Source organism: Arvicanthis niloticus, chromosome 14 (assembly GCF_011762505.2).
Source record: "Arvicanthis niloticus isolate mArvNil1 chromosome 14, mArvNil1.pat.X, whole genome shotgun sequence".
NCBI lineage: Eukaryota > Metazoa > Chordata > Mammalia > Rodentia > Muridae > Arvicanthis > Arvicanthis niloticus.
Genome location: NC_047671.1, coordinates 72,885,733 through 72,907,312, shown reverse-complemented (window position 1 = coordinate 72,907,312; position 21,580 = coordinate 72,885,733). Strand labels below are relative to the sequence as shown.

General features: G+C 44.8%; 1 protein-coding gene across 1 annotated transcript in view; it reads left to right on the top strand.

Moving 5' to 3' along the window:
- The first annotated feature begins 563 nt into the window (after positions 1-563).
- Ttc39c (tetratricopeptide repeat domain 39C) overlaps positions 564-21,580 on the top strand; it is a 70,080-nt gene continuing 49,063 nt past the window's right edge. The window contains exon 1 of the mRNA XM_034518091.2: positions 564-1,212. Within this exon, the coding sequence (XP_034373982.1) occupies positions 1,055-1,212 (158 nt within the window). The 5' untranslated portion in view covers positions 564-1,054. The remainder of the gene's footprint in view (positions 1,213-21,580) is intronic.

The following is a 21,580-nucleotide window of genomic DNA, read 5'->3' as shown; positions in this document are numbered from 1 at the left end:
CCTTCAGCCGGGAAGTTTCTTCCAATTGATGTGAATTAGGCAGGGAAGATAGTCCAATTTGACATTAACATAATCATAGTTGTAACAGTATTGTTTAACAGCTGCTAAAGTAAAGGAGAGAACATTTTTAAAACCCATAAGCCGATTTCTCTTTTGTGTCTAAATGGTGCATGCAGAAACCACCAGCTCACCATCAGAAGTGAGACTGATTAAATTATCACCCTTGGCGTTTTGCTGACATTTGCTTATATAAAAACCACAGCTTTTCTGTTTCACTGGCATGGAAGTATAGTCGTCAGGGTGCTAAGAGAACACACCTTAACGGCTTACTTCCTAGCTTTTAAATATTTAGCTTCGTGTCAGATGGATCCCTATCTCTCTTTGGATCTAATGTTGGTGGTGGGCCCTAGTAAGTGGTCCAGGTTCTGGAGGCCACGCCCCCGCCGCCCAACTGCTTGAGGATTGGCTGCTTTGGGCCTGGTGGGGGGCTGGCTGAGATCCGGATGAAGTTGGGGTGACTGGCCCTGGACTCCCAAGGGTTCTGACACGCGTGGACCAAGCCAAAGCCGCCTGGGTGTCCAGCCGCGCTCTGTCGCAGCGGACCAGGAGTTCTCTGACCCTGAGTCAAGCTCTCCCGCCCCTCCCAGTGCGTCCAGGGTTCATCCTATCTCGGAGGGTTGGGCATTGGGGCCTCGCGTGGGTGTCCGCAGCCTGGGCGCTAGCCTGGGGGCCTCTGGGGTCGGTTCCGGGGCCTGGGGGGCTGCAGGAAGCGGAGGCAGCTCCGGACGCCCGGATCGAAGCGGGCGCAGACACCCGAAACGGCCGAGGTGGCCGCGAGCCGGCTGCTGAGTAATCCCGGGCGGCGGGTGGGGGCGGCCGGGCGCCCACGTTCCCCGCGCCGCAGACCGGCGGCGGCTCCGCCTTCGCGTCCCTCCCCGCCCCCTGCCGGCCACTGTGCTGGGTTCCCGGCAGGTCGGAGCGGGGATCGGGGAGCGCGGGCCGCTGCAGCCGCCTCCGGCACCTCGCCTCGGCCCGCGCGGGGCCTCGTGCGCCCATGGCCGGCTCGGAGCAGCAGCGGCCGCGGCGGAGGGAGGACGGCGACCCGGATGCGGCAGCAGAGCCCCTGCAGGACGCGGAGCTGGCCCTGGCTGGCATCAACATGCTTCTCAACAACGGCTTCAGGGAATCGGATCAGCTTTTCAAACAATACAGGTGACACCGGCTCCCCCGACTCTCTCTGTCCAGGCTGCGCGCACCGGGTGGTCACCTCGCGACCTGCGGCTGCTCTCTTCCCTGCTCCCCTTCACTTCCTAGAGCTTTATCTGCAGCCTTTACCCTGCATCTTGGCCCCATCCTCCTCCCCACCCCATCCCCCGCTGCGCTGACCCTTCTTCCCTCCCTGCGACCACAATCCGGGCTCACTTTCTGCCCTCTGAGGGGTGTCCAGTCTTTCTCCGCCGCTTTCGAGCTGTCTCCTGGTCCCCCACCGCGCATTGGCTCAAGGGACTGATGAATTGAGGCAGCAGGGAGCCTGGCACTTGCAGGGTTGGGACTCTGGCTCGCGCGCTGCCCGGGCAGCCTTTGTGACCTGAGCACAGCCCACTGCACCCTTGCCAAGTCCTTGTGTGGCGTTCTCCTTTGTATACCTTAGTATTCCCGGTGGTGCTTTTGTTATTTAAAGACTGTGTAGTGTAATTGCCGCTCTGTAGAGGAACTTAAACATTTCAGCCCAAACTCTGATCACCCATCTCTGCCTCATCCTTCTAAAATCAAGATGAGTTCTGATGCCTTTCAGGAGAACTGATTTATTAAGAATTATCTAGTAAGAAAAAAATAGAGGGATTTTTAAAAATACGGAAGAATGGAAGAGGAAACACGTGTGTTGCGTTAATTTTTGTTTGCCTTTGAAAAATTAAGCTCAAGATTTAAGCCCTGTTGTGAGAGAAGCCTTGGAAACTCAAAGCACCCAGGTGTTCTGCTTCAGGAAGCAAGCAGGCTTACCTGTGAATGTGGATGGGCGATCACATGACTCGTAGCTGTCCTCAACATGTTTAAGGCCGGTGCTTCATAGTTTCTTGAGCTGGGTAGTTTAGATTGAAATGAGCGAATCCCAGTGTAGTTGTGATGGAGCAAGAATGTGTTAGTCAATGAGGAATGAATAGACTTTAAAGAATGGTGGTTTCCACAAGCCCAGTCACTGCACTCCCACAGCAAAGCAGGTATCTTACAACTAAGAACTTTCTACCAAATCTGGGTTACTTTGTTGTTTTGTTTTTGAGACATAGCGTACAGTTTGCAGCTCAGGCTAGCCTTGATCCTCCTGTCTCAGCCTCCTCAGGATTAAGAATACAGGCTTGCACCCTCACACCTTGGCCCTACAGCAGGTTTACTTTTAAGTCAGCTTCTTTTCACCTTTATGGTCTGAAAATGAGAACAACTTAAGAATGTCATATTTAAAACACACACACACACACACTATATATATATATATATATATATATATATATATATATATTATTTAAGCTTTATCAAAGGCTTTGGTGAAATATTTTTTAAAATTTACTATGTTATTGCTTGCTTGTAGGTTTGTTTTAATTAATTATTAATTTTTTTTTGAGACGGACTTTCACTATGTATCTTTGGCTGGCCTGGAACTCACTATGTAGACCAAATTGTAATGTTGCTGTCACACTGAAAGCAGGAAACCTAGCCTTTATCTAGCCTGGTGGGTCACAAACCCCTTTGGCAAAACTGTGTCCAAACATATTTATATTAAGATTTATATAGCAGTAGCAAAATTACAGTTATGAGTTAGCAGTGAAAATAATTTTATGGTTGGGAGTCAGCACAGCATGAGGAACTGTATTAAAGGGTGCACAGAGATGCATCTTGAAGGGAAGTTTTTCTGTAGGGGAGAAGGCCAGGCGGTGTGTAGCTTGGAGCTGTCTACTGCATTCTCCAGTGGGAACTGAGAATGAAGAAGAAAAAGGACTGTACTGTGTGTTGGTTGTGAAGCACAAGTTCACACACATTCCCTCATTCCATCTCACTCAGCCAGAGCCTGAGACTCTGGCAGCCACAGGTCCATCACCTTGTTCTAAGTCAGACTTAGATCTCACCAGTCTCCTCTGTTGCTAAGTGTATTAGATATTTGCAGTCAGCCCAGGGTCCTATTTACCAGCATGGTTACAAAGCTGCTGTATGGATGGAGGGAGAGAAGACAGGATGACTGACAGCATTATCCTATCAGCTTTCCCTTGCTCCATCTGCTGTGATGGAATGTGGAAAGACCTTGCATTCCTCCCACCCCCCATGTGTGCTGCTCTCAGCCACGTGCTGGGAAGCGCGGTTGCATAGAAGAACGTCCAGGGAATGGCTTCCAGCAGCTGGGCTTCCAGTCCTAGTCCTGGCCTTTTGTGGATGCAGATGTTTCAGTTTCTCGGAAAACTACTTCATAGCCTGTAAAATGAAAGTAGTGGTAATAGTACCCACAGCACGGTGTGGTTGCTTGTTTACCTAGCTGGAGGAGAGCTGGGGACAGGGGTGTAGCTCAGTTGAGTTCTTGTCCACTGTGCATGAAGCCTTGGATTCAATTCCCAGCACCACTTAAACTGGGTGTGGTGCTACATGTGTACAATTCCAGCATGCTGGAGTATGGGCAGGAGGATCAGAAGCTCAAGGTTGGTTTTGGTTACATAATGAATATGAGACCATCCTGGGATAAAGGAGACAGTCATTGTCAGTCTGTCTGTCTGTCTGTCTGCCTGCCTGCCTGCCTGCCTGCCTCTCTTCCTCCCCTGTCTGTATTAACAAGAATCTGTAGAACCTGGTGTCACCTATCACACAGGAAAAGCTGTGCTATCGCAGTGCCTGCGCCCTCACCACTGTTTCAGCACAGGGCGGAAGGCCCCTTTTATGCAGATAGCTCTGATATATGTAATTTAATTACTTCTGCCTTATTTATTTATTTATTTATTTAATGCATGTGGGGGCCGGGATGGGTATCATCATGTGGACCTGGAGATGAAGCTGAGCCCCTCGGGTTTGGTGGCAGGCACTTTTACCACCTGAGTCATCTCGACAGTGTCTAGCTCTTCGATGGAATGCTCACCTCATACACTACATTTAAGGGTCAGATGATGCTTTAGGAAACTTCTTTTCAATTTTTTTTTCTGTCAGAGTAGTAAATGGGCCGCTGGAAACTCAACATTGACTTCCTGACAGTGTTTGAGTGTCCCGGATGGCTCAGCTCATCCACACAGGAGGGAACGAGATTGCTGGCAATTTCCTTTTCATTGTCTTCTGAGTGAAGAAGTGTCTTTGTGCTCCCCTTTCTGGTAAAATGCTCTCCTCAGATGAACAAAGAAAGACTGTCTATCTAGCATTAAAATAACTTAATTTTAGAGGTCATTTCTCATGATACATTAAGATGAGCCATTTCATCAGTAGGTACTGCTTGTGCAAGGACCACTTCGTAGAAACTGCTTACGGTGAAAGCCTTTCTGGATTGTATAACACATATGTTGTTCCTATGAGGATTAGAAATATCTGCACAGCAGAGACCATCTTCTGATATGTCAATAAGACCCTGGCTGGAGGTTGCTAACAGCTGTTCCCTCTGCAATGACAGTACTCATGCAGTGACAAGATGCCTGTGGTTGGTGCTCAGCCCCGGCCAGGCTCTTGGAGCTGATTCCACAGAGACCTGAACAGGTTTGTGCTTTGATGTGAATGTGGTTCCTGTCTCTCTGGTCTATTGAAGTTAAAGGCCTGACTGTTGGAAGAGTGGAACTTTTAGGAGATGTTTAAAGGTTTGGCAGTTTTGGAAGGGGAACCTTTAGGAGGTGGGACCCAGTCAAATGTTAAGTCACTGGGGGCTTGAGGTTATTTCTCATGGTACCCTCTGGTAGTTCTGAAACGTCTGTCACAAAAGGGGTAAGCCTGCCTCTTACCATGACATAAGACTCTCTACTCCTAAAGGCTGCCTTCGTGTATTAACTGTGTACCCCACCCCCAACCCCACTCCTTACTATAGCATCAACTGATCCTGGACTTTGAACCTCCATAGCACTGAGCTCAAGGAAAAGTGTGTCAGGTATTTTGTGATAGTTTGGGACTTTGCAGCTTTGAGCCTGAGGTTTGTTTCTAAGTTGACGATGCCCCTGTTCTCAGAGCTCAGTGATCTTATGCAGCAGCCCACATACTGACTGATGTTGGCTTCTGTGACATAGTCAGACCTTGGGGCCAATGCTAGGACACACTTGGTGATGGTGCATGCGAGAGTCTCAGTGTTGTGCTGTGCACATACCTCAGCAGTGAGGTGAGGAAACAAACACACTCTCAGGTCGTCGGAGTGCACACCAGTAGGTGGACTGTGCTGAGCCCAGCCAGAGGCCGCTTTACAGAGGAAACACTGAACTCGATGCCGATGCCGAGGCAGGAGTAAGCCAGTTGAAGGAGAGGAGCTGGTGGGCACCAGCTAGGGGGCAGACAAGGCGCAGAGCTGCAGTGCACTGAGCAGCAGCTGACGCTGCATGGGTGGTTTATTCTGTCTTTGCTTCTCCCTCTCCAGTCTGGTCATGTTGCCTGTGAGTCAGTGCTTTCTCTTAGGGTTAGGCATCAAGTCACTGTCCCTGAGACATTGTGTGTTTGCGATGTCATGTCCATAATCAGCTCCTTGGGGCTCCTGGGTCCTGATGTCACACAGCTGTTTCCTAATTTTGTCCTGAGGGGTTTTTAATCAGGGCTGGTAGGAAAGGGTGCAGACATGAAGCTGAGGATGACCAGGGACATGTGGAGCTCCAGTGAGCTTTGTCATTTCCATAGAACTTACCGGATATTTAGCCTCCTTCCTCCCCTAATGGCACCAGCACATCTCCTGCTTGTCATCGTTTTTATTTATTTATTTTTTGGACAAGGTCTCATGTAGCCCAGGCTAGCTTTAAACTTGCTATGTAACCAAGATCCAGACTGTACTTCTGATCTATCCCTACCCCTCCTGAGTGGTGAGGTGACAAGTATGCCCCACCGTGTCCAGTTTCTGTAGTGCTGGGGGTCAAACTTAGGGCTCCATGCACCCCAGGCCGCCGTCCTACCAACTGAGCTACTCCCAGCCCTCTCTTGGCATTTTTTTTTTTTTTTTGACATTTGTAGGTCTTATTGAGACAGTATTGCTGCCAGATTCTGGATGTGGATATTACTGAAATAATAAGCATATTAAAGAATATGCTGAGGATGCATACATTCTTCACTCAGTCCCAGGCATGGCAGATAAAGTGTGCATGGGGCATCAAACCAGCGGTATAAAGTGTGCATGGGGCATCAAACCAGCGGTATAAAGTGTGCATGGGGCATCAAACCAGCGGTATAAAGTGTGCATGGGGCATCAAACCAGCGGTATAAAGTGTGCATGGGGCATCAAACCAGCGGTATAAAGTGTGCATGGGGCATCAAACCAGCGGTATAAAGTGTGCATGGGGCATCAAACCAGCAGTAAAAATGCACAACTACATAAGGATTTGATGGAGAAAGAAGAGACAGGTGAGATTATGAATTCTGTTTTCCTTGTCCATTTTAAATTATAAAATGGCAAAAAGTAAAAGAAAAATTTGTGATGTGTATGTGTGTGTATGTTTGTGTACATATGTGTAATGTGTGTACAGGTCCTAAACTGTTCAGCAAAGGTATAGAACATGCTATGGAGTCAGGTATAGTGTGGCTGTATTTGAGAGTGCGTTGACTGTGGAGCTAGGATTATCGCTATGGAGTTTGTTTGCTGTTGATCAGGGGTTGGGAAAGTATAGCCTACAGCCCAGTTCTGGCTTGCTGTCTGTCTTTGCAAATATAGTTTCACTGGACACAGCCATACACCTGTGATCATCGCTGGCCTGGAGTTGCTTGTACATCACAATTCCAGCAAAAGGAATGTGTGAACTAGACCATAATGCTAGTCTTCGTCACATCTGTTGACCTCAGTACAAACCATACACATTCTTGGGAAAATTCAAAGTAGGAGATGTCAGGCTGTTAGGGTCCAGGCTTCTTCCCTGCCCAACGCTGTGTCAGGTTACCGCACAGCAGGGAGCTGAGAGGATGGTCTTGATGTTCAGGGTAGCTCAAGAGGTAGCTTCTAGAGTCTGTGAAGAAATCCAGAGATGCAGAGATGAAAGCAAAAGTAGTGTGAGGTTAATGAAAGAAGTCCATCTGTTGATTCTTCTATCTTCTTCCCCTCAGTTGTGTGGTTGCCAATAGCCTCATCTTGATTTCCTGATGTAATTTATGAAAGTGTCTTGATTAAATATTCCTTCAGAATTCATTTAGCTGAAGTGGAATTCTTTTTAAAAAATATATTTGCCCATAGAATAATGGGAGGGTCTAGAGAAAATTAATAATCCCTCATAAGTATCCACCTCCAAACCTTAGGTCGTGGCATGGGTACATTCAGGCATACATGCATATGTGCACACACTCAAGTGTCCTGATTCACAGTTGAGGACGTACCTCCAGAAAATGTGTATCCTCTTGAGCTGAGCCCCTTCCACCATGTTAATGGCTACTTCAATTAGATAACACTCTTCTTCCAACTCAGTGGAGTGAAGCTGTGTGAAGTTAATGGAGCTTTGATGAGGCTAAGAAAATTAGAGAGAAGTAGTGTACCATGGAGACTTTTCTAGTCTATTTTTTGAGATTAGTTTTAATTTTTAGTTGAGTATATATGTGGGTGGGTATGTGCACATGTGAGTGCAGGTGCCCACAGAGGCCAGGAGAGGGCATCAGATTCTCCTAGAATTGGAATTGCAGGTAGTAATGAGCTTCCTGACCTAGATGCTGGATACCAAACTTGGCTCTTGAACAAGAACAGTACTTACTGTCAACTGCCGAGCCTGTAAAAGTTACAGAAGAGAGTCCACTGAAGAAATCTGTTGTTGGGGTGAGTTCTCCAGGCAGTATGTGAACTACTTCTTGCTACCCAGGAACTCCTCCCCAAACCATCAAATCCCGCCTGCCCACTGCCCCCACCCCACCATGCACCAGAGCAGCTGGCATTACCCAGCTGCCCTCCCACTGCCCCTACCCCACCATGCACCAGAACAACTGGCATTACCCAGCCTGTTGTGGGTTTTCCTGTGGTCACTTGGCTTCCATCCTTACCTTACTATATCTTCTCATTTTATTATTTTTAAAATTTTATTATTATAAAATAATTTTGTCAATCTACATGTCTATTTTATTAAATTATTTAATTTATTGTAATTTTATTATATTTATTTATTATAATTAAATTACACACCTATTTGTGTTTGTGTATGTCAAAGGTCATCAGGTATTTACTTTTGGAGTTGGTTTTGTTGTCTGGGTCCCTGGAATTGAACTCAGGACATGAGGCTTGGCAGCAAGCTCCTCTACCTGAACCATCTCTCTGGCCCTGTCCTTACCTTTCTCCTTCTCCTTCACCATGTCGTATTGGCATCCTTATCTCTTGTCTGTAGGAAAAGACTTTGGTCATAGAGGCTTTCTGTGCACACAGGTCCTGTCGTACTGGAGTTTTGTGAGGCTTGAGAAGTACCTCCCCACCAGGAACCTTCTCATCCCTCTGGCAAACCTGTGTTAACAGTAAGCCTGTTTCCTCAGGCCTCTTCTCTGTCCCCCCTCCCCCAAGGCTTCTATAAAGAGCCCATGGCCTGGTTGGTTTGTTCTACTTAGTAGCTCCTTGCAAAGATCCTCTCTGTAGTGTTCCTTCATCAGGACCCCAGACTCTGTGCATGTGGTACAGCTGAGCCAGGGTAAGGAGAATTGACTGTGTCCTGTCTCCACCATTACAGATGGAGGTGGGGAGCCTAGGAACAGCCAGATTGCTCATTCATTTCAGTAACCTTGTGGCTGTGGGATATGGTAAGAACCACAGATATGGGCTGGAGAGATAACTCAGCTGTTAAAGGCGAGGCTCACAACCAAAAATATAAGAATCAGAGAAATTAAGATACCGAAGACAGTAACCCTCACTCAAAAGTTGCCAGAGATCACTGGATATGGGCTCTTACCTTTCAATAAGTGACTGAATACTGGAAGCCAGCAACAGCCAGAGCAGGTCATTGAGGTAGCACAGAAGATAGATGCTCTTGCTGCATAAGACCGATGACCCGGGTTTGATTCCTGGAACCCATATCAAGTTGGAAGGAAAGGACCAATCCCCCCCAAATTGTCCTCAGACTTCTACAAACATGCTGTGGCATATTTAGTTATTATAAAATTAATAGTTTGTTAATCTATATGTCTATCTAATTTTTAAAACTTACTTAATATATTATAATTTTATTTAATAATTATAATTAAATTATACACATTTATACACACCCACACATACTCACATACACTCACACACAGACACTAATACACATACTCATATATACACACACATACACACTCATATACACACATTCTTACATACAAACAGACATACATACAGACACACACACACAGTAAAATTTAAGTAAACAAATAACAGCATTAACAGCAAGTCTCCTTTCCTGGCCAGGGCACAGTGCCTTTGGGAGCTCTGTACAGCCTCCGCTCCTCACCTGTGGTAGGCAGGCCTCTTGACCCAATTTGAGGTGCACCAGAACAGCCCTATGGCTTCAGTTCTATCTCCCATAAGCAGAGCGTAGCTCCTGTTAGACTCTTCCATCGGCGTTTTCCTCATGCTGACCATGGGCTGCGGAGGACTGGGGAGAAGTCATGGGAACACAGCAGCAGTACGCGTTTCTCCCCATAAACCTAGTCAGTTTGGAAATGGAACATGAGCGTCACCCACACCTGGCCTGGCAGAGTTCTCCCGGTGGCTGTGCTGTGACAGCAAGGCCAGCCTTCCCTGGAGCTTTCATGTCCCTCAGCTGGCCATTTCAGGGCTCTGCGGCTCAGGCGGTGGGGCTCTGCTGCCTGGGAGACACATAGCTCCCAGACTCCAGAAGTTTGTCCTGATTTTCATAAGCAGCTGGTGTCTGGAGGAGCCTGGTGTGAGTGTGGCGGTGCTTTCTAGAGCCGTGGCTCTCGATGGCATCGGACCTGTGCCCTCTTTGGATAGCAGGCAGCTTGTGATTCCCCCTTTATGGTCTGAAAACGAGATTGGCAGGTGAAATGTCCTATAGTATAAAGAAGTAAGACAAATTCATAATCCAAATTACATATGTTCTGAAAAACAAACGATCAGCCCACTTTGACCAAGAGAGTATGTGTAGTCAGACGCTGTAGCCTAACTGTGAAGATTTGGGTGTAAAAGTTGAGACGCTTCTGCACACAGGTGGAGAGTGGCAGGGCCGTGCACTACACAGCAGCAAGTTGCGACGCTTTGGTCTGTATCAATAGAAAATGGGGTGACCCTAACAGAGGGAGACTCCAGGCTGGGCAAGGGAGGGAACCAAGGAGCAGGGTGTGTTGGCATGGGCCAGGCTGCCCTTGTCAGGGAAGTGTCAAAATCATCAAGTTCCTGTTGAAGAACACCGCTATACCCTAACCAGTGTCTTAGCTAACGCTTTGTATCTTGAAATCCCACCTCCAGTCGAGGCTGTAGACACCGTCCCATACTAGCCACTCAGGGTTAGACAATGAATTGCAAGGGTTTTGCAAGGCAGCTGGGCATTATCAGTATCTGAGTAAAGTTAAAGAATAAGAACCAGGGGCTGGAGAGATGGCTCAGTGGTTAGGAGTGTGTACTGCTCTTACTGAAGACCCAAGTCCAGTTTCCAAAACCCATGTGAGGTTACTACAGCTACCTATAGCTCCATCTCCAGGGACCCAACACCATTTTGTGGCCTCTGGACACCTGCATTCATGTGTATACATACACACAGCAACACATACATAAGCACTTATGATTACAAATAATAAAAATCTTGTTTAAAACAACCAATTCCCAATCTTCTTAGCAAAATTGCTTCAAACACTTCAGAATTTGACCAGAAGAAGAGGAAGAGGAGGAGGAGGAGGAGGAGGAGGAGGAGGAGGAGGAGGAGGAGGAGGAGGAGGAGGAGGAAGGAGAAGAAGAAGATCAAATAATTGCACTTACTAGGTGTTCAGTATTTAATGTCTTCAGTAATGTATAGAAGTTGAATACATCGAAGGATGTTGAATACATCAGAGGAGATTCTAATATACTGTGTAAATCCCAGCATATGATACAAATAAATGTAGGGTACCAGTACTGTGGTGTGTCCACCTAAAACCACAAGCAGTTCGGCTGTTAGGAACACAGTTTCAAACCGTGACAAAGCATGTCTTTGAATGTTGCAATGAGTATGGCTGACTCTGCACTCACAGTTTCTACAGCCTAGAGATGAACCAGCTAAAGATGGAAAATACCTGATGGAAAACAATTCCAGAAATTTCTAGAAGACAAAATTAGCATTGCTCTGCATCAAGTATTGTGCTGAGTTAACAGAGATGGAGCGGTGCTGCGGCTTCACAGGCCTGTAGATAATCTAGGTGACACGAGGCCATGCAGGGTGCACATGGGTTATCTGTAAACACGAGCATCTGAACCAGGAGGGCCTGGAACCAGTCTCCCTGAGAACCAGGGGCAGTCATATCCATCTCTATGTAAATAGAAAGTGGTTCGAGAGATAATCAAAGCAGTTTCATATTTTCATGATTTTCAAGAGATGCTAATATATGACAGTGTGGGACAGAGTCCAGAGAGCGCACACGCTGCAGGATTGCATGCATCCATTGCCCTGTCGCATTCAGTGATAGAGGGCTCACACATATCAGGATAGCTTGGGTCAATTCCAGTGGTCCCACAGGTTTCTTAGAGCCTTCATAAAACACTGGGACTGGGATGTTCAGGACAGGCTTCCTTGTCTATAGTGAGGCCAGAGCTGTGAAGAGCGGTACAGCGTTTGGTCTTTACTATCAGGCTGCAGAAGCAGGAGAGTCTGCACGAGCTGAAGCTGTGTCTGTGTACCATTGGAGGATGCAGAACCCTAGCTCCATCTGTGGCCACAGGTCCAAGTTGCCCTGGGGCATGAAGATGCCTGAGTTAATTCCCACAGGTTAGTCATCCGAAGCATCAGTTTTTCTTGGTCACACACATGCTACTTGTAGGTCCCAAATAGTTCCCAGAAGCATCATCAGCCCCAGTTCTCCTGTTCCTTAGTATGTATGCGCAGAGCCACCAAGGGACCCTTCATCCTTGTTACCCAGTGCAGGACTAAACTGCTGGCCCTGGGCCTTGCTAGCCTTAAGGTCTGTTTTAGAAGCCTGGATTCTCTAACCTGTTGTTACTCAAGTCTTGTCAGCTTTGAACCTCAGGGTACTGACTTACCTGTGTTCTTCCCAGGGATCCAGTAAGCTTTTTAAAACGTCCATTATACAAATTAAAACACAAGTTTTTTAAAATTAAAAGGCCCACATCTCCAGAAAGGAGGGAACAGTTGCCCAAAAGTTACTAGCCTTAAAGGACCATTTTCTCATGTTGGGGATAATACAGGAGGCCTGGTGGTGACTCTCTGCAATGGCAGGGTCCCTTAGTACAAAGTGATTCCTCTGCTGTCACTCTTAGTGTGATGACAGCTGCGTGTCAGGTCACTGTTATTACAGGTACCCTTGCACATCAAGATTCCTTGCTGGGTGGAGAGTTTCTGGAAAGATCTGTGTCTGAGCCGGAGACTTCTCACTCCCAGTTAGTGACGACTCAGGGTGTGTCTCACCACATGAATACCATGTCTGCTGTAGGGCTGTGTTCTATGTCGCCTCTGTGCCATGCTCCCCTGAGTTTTACTTAATGTAAAGCTAACCGTAAGATTACCACCAAAGATACACGGATTCGAAAAGCCTTGATCTCGTCGTTAGTAAAGCTTTTTAGTACAGTTCTAAAATGATTTGGGGGGGGGGGGGGTAACACAACATTTTGCATTCAAGTTCAAGTTGAATTTGCTAAACTCCTTAAGAAAGCAGTTGATTAAAGTAAACTCCGTGCTGTGTGGCCTCTTCAGGGTTCTTCCCAGTAGGATGAGTCACTGAAAGGATTGGAGTGGCTTTTTCCCATCCCTCATTCTGAGCAGTGAATTGCAAAATCTCAAATTATGCTTTGTCAGGGAAATGGCTGGAATATCAAGAAATGAACTTGATACCGTCTTGCAAACCCCGCTCAGCTTCTCTGGTTGAAGTCAACCTGAAGAAGGAGTTGAGTTCATCAGATCCATGCGGTGGGACAGGACTCCAGAATGGAGCTGCCTGGAGACCCACACTGGTTGGTAATAATCACATCACCGTCCATTTCACATTCATTTAATTGCTCAGAGAAAGAGTTTCATTGACATCTGAAGTGCCATTCGCTTCAGCTGTCAGCCGCGGATGTGATCCAGGTTTTTTTGTTGTTATTTCCACACTGATGATTGATGTTACCCTTAGTAGCCTGAATTATGAAGATTGCAAAGTGAGCTAGAAATCACTTTCTTGAAATAACAGAGAAAACTAAACCAGTGAAATGAGAGAAGGGACCACGGAAGCAGACGTGGTCAGCTCAAGGAGCTTGGCTGAAGTTGGGCCTGCAGAGACAATTTAGAAGTTTGTTCTTTCTTGTTCTGGAACAGTCACCACTGGTGAACTAACACGAGGGGAGGACTCGGAGGGGCTGCACAGTCCCTCTCGTGCCTTGGGCCTGGAATAAGCTTTTGAGAGAAGATAAAGAAACTGAGGAGCTTTCCTCTGAGGAAAATATTTTTAGGTTGCAAAACAACAAAAACTCATCACAGAGCTATTATGGTCTAGGAGATTATGGTGGAGGAATTTTCAGAATAATGAAGTAAGCACAGATGAAATTGTCATGACCCATGCTCTCCTGAGATGCTCTACAGGGAATGTGTAGCCTTCTCAAGTGAGGTGCAGACACCTACAGAGCTCAGACTTTGTCCCAAGGAACTACTGTACATTGGCACGATTTCTAAGTTATTACCACATATTTACCTGAAAGATAAAAATAGCGAAAATACTTTGATTAGTTTTGTTGCTTTTTTACTTTTATTTTTTTAAGATTTTATTTATTTTCTGTATATGAGTACATATTGAACTCAGGACCACTGGAAGAGCAGTCAGTGCTCTTGACCACTGAGCCATCTCCCCAGCCCTTTGTAACTTTTTAAAAATTGTACTTTAATTTTACTGTTTTGTCCGTATGGGCGTTTTTTGTTTGTATGTATAGCTATGTACTATGTACTATGTACTATGTGCATGCCTGGTGCCTGTGGAGGCCAGCAGAGGGCATCAGATTCCCTAGTCCTGGAATTACAGATGGTTGTGAGCCACCATGTGGGTATTGGCAATCCAATGCAGGTCCTCTGGAAAAGCATCTTAACCACCTCTCCCTGACCCCAATCTCCATCATTTTCCAGTTCTGGTTGGAAGGACTGCAGTTAGTTGGCACATGTGGTTTAGTTATCACCTTTGCCAACTAAATACCAGTGTTCTCTCTGTGTGCTAAGTTGCAAGGATGGAAGTGGTTCAGTTGCTTATCTACTTGTATGTGTTAAGGCAGAGAATAAACAAGAACTAACAGTAATGTACTTGAAAGGTTTTTAATACATGATAATTATTTTGGAAAAAATAAATGATTGGTATTTTACCTCCAGAACTACTTTCAGAATACAGCAACAACTCTAAATGACCGCCAGGATGTAGCAATAATTGAACATGAATGAGCAAACCTCGAGAGGAGCCCGAGTAGAGTTGGGCAGGCTTACACCCATGTCGTAGACTGCTGCTCTCCCTTTGTAATTGTTGTTGGGCAAAGCATGGCAGCGCGTGAGGGTGAGGTGGTTAATAAATGCTCACCATTGGGCTACGGGCACGGCTTGCCTAGTAAGCCCCTGCCACACAAGTGTAACAGCCTCGGTTTGATCCCTGGTAGCTTGCATGTAAAAAACTGGGTACAATGCTGTGTGCTGAGAGGCAGAGAGATGGGTCCTGAGGCTCCCGAAGCCACCCAGTCTAGCTTACTCAGTGAGTTCCAGTACAGGGAAGACTTTTCTAAATAAATAAATGAATGGATGGATGGTTAGACAGACAGACAGATGGACAAGAAAAGAAAGCTGGCACTTTAGACCTGAGGAGCAGCACCTGAAGTTAACCTCCAGCCTTTACACAGATTCTTGAAAAGAATACCCTTCCTTTGCTGGTGATGCACACCTTTAATCCCAGCACTCAGGAGGCAGAGGCAGACCGATCTCTGATTTTAAGGCCAGCCTGGTTTAGACAGTGGGTTCCAGGACCTCCCCCTCTCCCCAGTTAAAATAAAAAGAGGTTCTGTCATCAGTTGAAGGGTTTTGGCTTTCTTGCTGGACATCATTTGATCACACACCCTGGAATCTATTTCTGGGCTTTTGTCTGCCCCATGGTTTTATAGTCTGCCTCTGTGCTGTTGGCTGTTTGCTAACTATAGTTTGTAGGGAGATTTAGGGCCAGGAAGTGTGTGATGTTCAGCTTTGTCCATGTGAAAATTAGTTTTGACTATTTGGAGTCAGAGGTCATATGATTTTAAGATAGATTCTTTTGTGCAAAAATATGTCTTTGGCATTTAGCAGCGATTATGTTGTTTATTGATGGCTTTGGGTGATACTGACATCTTAGCAACAGTAAATCTCCCACTCCATGAACATGGGACATCTTTTCCGTCCATATACTGGAAACTTCTTTCATTTCTGTCTGATCAACATTTTCTAGATTTCTATATATAAGTTTTTCACTTGGATAAGTTTATTTCTAAGTATTTTTATCTTTTTGGTTATAAAGTCAATGGGATTACTTTCTAAACATCTTTGTTAGGTTTTTTACTGTTAGTGTATATAAAATAAAACTGATTTTATATTATTTTCAATTTTGTTAATTTTTATAAGTTCCAATAGTTGTTGTGGAGTTTTTAGATTTTTCTGCATATAACATCATATCATCTGTGAATGGCAGTGACATTATTGTTTTCCAATGAATAACTTTCATTTCTGTTTCGTACCTTTTGTTATGGCTGCTGCTTCTAGTGCTGTGTTGAATGGTAATGAAGGTAGGCGTGCACATCCTGTTTCTTACCCTGGACCAAAGTTTTCAGTCATTCACTGCTGCTGTTAGTAGTTTGCATATAATTGCATGTAATGCTACCTGTTAGTGTTTTGTAGTATTCCTTGAAAACACAAAACAATTTTCTCACTAGTGTAATAAATTGTATATTTTAAGCCGATTTGCTTCTCTAAGTGTTTAATTAATATAATTAGGTAAAAGTACAAATTGGTATCTCAGTTGTTTTATTAGACACACTCCATATTGTTTGCTGGCAGTTTCTATTAACAATTTATAACTTGGACATTGGAATCAATCTCTTTTGAACTATAAAACTCATAACAAATGTAAAGTGTTACTCAAGTTCAAGTCTAGTTGGCCCCAAGGCTGGGTATTGTGGACTAGGTGCCTTAAGGAGATCATGAAGGAACTGTACCATTTCATTTTGGTGTAGACAGATATTATAATCTGTTGATTAGGTCAAGAAGAAAGACAGTTTTTTAAAAAGACTTTCATTCATGTGTGTGTGTGTGCGTGTGTGTACATACATATACATAGGCATATGCATTCAGGCTTGGGGTCAACACAGTTTCCAAAGAAAAGAAAGGAAAAGAAAAGAAAAAGAAAAAGAAAAAGAAAAAGAAAAAGAAAAAGAAAAAGGAACCCTAGCACTTCTGTTTACTCTAGCTTTGTTTCTGGGATCCTTCTATAGACAAGCATCCAGGAGCAACACCTGTCTCTTGCAGTTCAAACCCAGGGGCCTGGAGAGCTGGCTCAGCTGTTGAGAATGCTTGCTGCTCTTGCAGAGGGACCCACATTGAGTTGTCAGTATCTGCAGCGGCTCACAACTGCACGTAACTCCAGTTCCAGGACAGCTGATACCCTCTTTCAGCCTCCTTGGACCCTTCCCTCATATGCACATTAACACTCTCTTGACAAAACATGTACGTACAGGTTTTTTTAAAAATCAAAATCTATAGAAGTATATTTTTAAAAATGAAACTTCAACATTATTTATATTTATAAGTTAAATATTTGTTGACTACCTGTTGGGTTAAGATCATCTTGGCCCATCCTGGGAAGAAATATAGTAAATCAGACTCATCCTGTGCTTCCAAAGACCCAGAAGATCCACACAGCATAGACTTTGAGTCACATCATGAGAGGAGAAATATTGAGTGTATTATTCAGCTTAGGTGGCTTTAACAAGATCAAGACTGGGTGGCCACAGGGATATGGATGACGGCACTCTTGAAGGACCTCCTTGCTGAGCGTTCTCTTCCCTGTGAACCTGGAAGATGGCCACTGCCATTGCCTCAGTCAGCAGAGGAAGGAGGGGAGGCGCAGGAGAATCGGGTTGTTTTCTGGGGTTGGTCAGTCAGTCAGTCAGGACCCAGAGCCTTGGGAAAGGAGGTTCACTAGAGGAGCTGCCCAGAGACAGGAAGGAAGCAGCCTGGGGGTTCTTTGTTAGGGGTGAAGTGGCCCTGTGTGTTGGAAGGACTGAAGAAGTTGACATGTGTTAATTAGGGGATTCCTATTATGTGCTGAGATACCAGTTTATAGCTTTGTCTCTTGGGAGGTAGGGAACTTTGATGGGTTTTAGTAGCAGAGTGGTATAGATGTAAGAGCTATATTGTAGAAAGCGAGTTCTAGGTTTCAGGTTCTAAGTTCAGCAGGTACAGGCTGCCAGACATCACAGGGCAGGGTGGGTCTCAGTCCCCACATAGTTGAACAAAAGAACGCTCCCACACCCATCCTCCTCATAAAATTTATACTTTATTGTTTTTTAAGCTAATTCTAGTGGTAGAGCACATGTAAGCTTGGAAGGAAGAAAAACTGAAAAGCCATTGCCAGAGCCCAGGTTGGGGCCAGGGACATGTGGGAAAAGCTTCAGGAAGTAGAGTTGTGGGACTTCTTTTGGGTTTCTATTTGATTTGGGGTTGTCAGGGGCAGGAGGAAGGAGGATTTCAGAATCTGGGTCACCATCTAGATGATACTGTCTCCCTGAGAGGGAAAGGGGAGAAAAAAGGAACACAGGAAGCCAGGCAAACTCGAGTCATTGAGTAATGAGAGTTTCGTTACCCCGTGTGTCATTAACTAGGACACGTTACACCAGGTAGTTGCACCCTCCTTGGGAAAGAAGTGATTCCAGCATTGGATGCTGGGAGAGAACTTGAGTGGGCCAAAGCATATTAGAGACCCTCTTCCTCCAGGATGGGGCCACCAGCAATTGATGCATTTCAAAGCCAGTTAAAACAGGTTTACTATAAAAATAAAACAAGGGCCAGTTATCCTTTTATTGTAACTTCTGGTGTAGGGCCAAGGCTTGCCTTTTGTGAGTTTGAGGATAGATTTTCTAGTTGGCTTTTGGTCTGAAGCCACACCCGTCATTGTCCCCAGAGTCCTAGTATCAGGGTTCCTAAAGTGGTTTTGCAAGTCTTTCAGTTGTTTCCCTCTCAGCCTAACCTAACCCTAAATCTATCTACCTTGAAAGCCATCTGCCCTTTTCAAAGAATTCCAAAGCCTGTAATTATTTTTTACACACTAAAATTTTGGACCCTAATTTGCATCTGTTTAGACAGTAAACAATGAGTTATATAGTTGTAGCCACAAAGGACAATGGGCACAAAGGCTTTGGGAATAATCCCCAGATCATTAGCCAGTAATCAGGAGGAAAGCCAACTAGATTGAGCATTGAATAGGTGAAGGACATCTATTTCTCTCCCTCTAATACTGGTTAATACAGAGACTTAAGAGTCTAGATTAGCCAACTGGATTTTTCCTCCCCTCATGCTTTGTATGTATTTATGAGCGTGCATGCTTTGTGTGTGTGCGTTTGTGTGTGTGTGTGTGTGTGTGTGTGTGTGTACGCACGCACGAGCATGTAAGGATAGTTGCACACATTCATTTGAAAATGGTAGTACCATATTTTTCATGGCTGCCTTCTAAATACTTGTTGTATGTATGATAATTACACAAAAAGGAACTAGAGTTTGCAGGAAGTATTACATAATGGTTAATTGAAAATGAGCCTTACAGTGGAATTTCTCTTTCAGTGAAGTAGCAAAATAAAGTCAGTTGAATTGGAGAAAGAATGAGGTGTGAGGACTGGAGTTAGTGGAGAGAGATGGCTACAAGTATTTGCTTCTGAAATCCAGTTTGCATATGTACTTTCATAAGGCATCAGTAAAATGGCCGTGGCTTCAGAGTGAGCCACCAGCCTCTGTCTCTGCCAGAAGCACAGCTCATTGGAGCTTTGGGGGAAAAAAAGCACTCTCCTCCTGTCCATTGTAGTAGAAACTTATTTCCCCCAGTGGTGGAATTGACATTGAACAGTTAGCATAGGGGTGGGGGACAGTGGCTTCTGGAACTGCTTGGCTCCACCTTGCAGTGGGCTTGTGTCTGACAGAGCTCCGGGAGCTGACTGGCTGTGGAGAATGCATCAGACAGTGGCCCAAGGGCATGTTAACAGTTCCAAAGAAGCCTTGAGAGGGCTATCTGCAAGACCGCAAGATTGAAAACTGAACACCACGGTCATCTCTTCTGTAGTGCTGTAGTCTGTAAAGAGTATTGGACCTCCTCTACCTATGCTGAGAACATAAAGTTGAGAACAACAGGGCCTGGTGGGACATGTTAGATACCCTATCTTCAGGTCTCCTGATTTGCCTTTGCTACTCAAATATTACAAACTAAAATTAAACCTTGTACTATTTTTTGCTTGTATATGTGTGAATGCACACGTGAGCGTGTGAGTGTGGAGGTCAGAGGTCAATCTGAAGTATCTACTTAGAGTTTTCAGACAAGGTCTCTCACAGGTCTACCCTTTTCTGATGAGGCTAAGCTAGCTGACCAGCAAGCCCAGGGTTCCTCCCTTCTCTGCCTTCAGAGTGATGGCATCCTAGCATCCACCCTGGCTGGCTTTGAATCAGACTCAGGTCTATCACTATTTCCCTTCAGAATCCTAGGGAAGTCAGATGTCCCAACCACAGTTGCCCCTGGCAGGCAAATGCAATGTGTGCCTTTTCCTCTGCCAAGAGCTACTGTGTCCTAAGTTGATATGCATCTTGTCTGTCTGTATTCTGATCTCCCCATGTTTCTAATCATAGATACCATATGGTTCTCAGTTTTAAAAATACATATGATTATCTACTGTGGTTTGCATTTTTATTTATGATCTCTAACAATGTAGATAAATATAAATCAAGTGTAAATTGCCTTTATTTTGTAGTTTGTTTGCTTGTTTGGTTTTCGACAGGGTCTCTGATGTAGCTCTGGCTGCCCAGAACTTACTGTGTAGACCAGGTTGGCCTTGAACTCACAGCAGTGTGCCTGCCTCTGCCCCCTGAACAAGGGCTAGGATTGAAGGCATGTGCTATCATTCCTGGCTGAATTGTCTCTATTTTAACTATTGGATAAAGTGCTTCATCGCTTGCATGAGGAACTTACTATTCTAGTAACTATTTAGATGTTACCATTTCCCGAGGCTGTCTCTTGCTGCTTCCGTAAACATTTTTGTGTTTTTGTGTATGTGTATGAACGTGTCTAGCCCTGGGAGTGTTTGGGTTGAAGAGTCAGTGCTCCTCTGCAGTGGCAGATCTCAAAAGTTTTTACAGAGTGTCTAGATTATTATTTGTAAATAATAATTTACTTACTATTTATAATTTATTACCATAAATAAATTATTTGCAAATAGATTTGTATTATTTGTTAATAAATATTAATAAATAATAAGTTATTATTTGTGAATAAAGTGTTTTACAGATTATCAGTTTTTCTTCAGTCACCTCACATATGTGACATGATTTTAATTTTGAAATGTAAAAAGATTAACCAAGAAATATGTTCTAATATGCGTTTCTATTACATAAATAAAAATAGGCCCAATGATATTTAGGAGGTTGGGTGCTTTCAATTAGTCAGCCATATTTCGTGTACTAAAGCATTGGGAACTTACGAAGGCTCAAAAGGCATAGGTTTACAATGCAGACCTAATGTGGTATAAAATGTTGTGGTTAGTAGATTATAAATTAGTAACTCAGTTCCAGTGGTAGAGTCTAAGGCTGGAGTAAGTGATGGTGGAACAGGATGATCCTGGTGCTAGCTGGCTGGCCAGTCAACAGAACAGTGAACTCCAGGTTCAATGATAAGCTCTGCCTCAAAATAAAACAGATATTACAGTGTGTTAGAGAAAAACACAACATCAACCTTTTGCCTCCACATGTATATGTGTAGGTGAGCATACGTGTGCATACTGCACACATATACACACTCCTGGGTTCAATCCCAGCACTGCTCGGATCCATTACATTTCAACTTGAAAATTACATTGAAAAAATTAAGTGTCAGAAATGACCAAAGTTAAATCTGCCCAGTGGCATCATCGCTCTTTATCCCATTCACTTAGACCTGGACACTAAGTGACTGGAGTCACAGATACTCAACCCAAGGAAAGGCTAGGAAAGGTCTCCCCCAGCCAAGGAAAGGCTAGGAAAGGTCTCCCCCAGCCAAGGAAAGGCTAGGAAAGGGATCCCCCAGCCAAGGA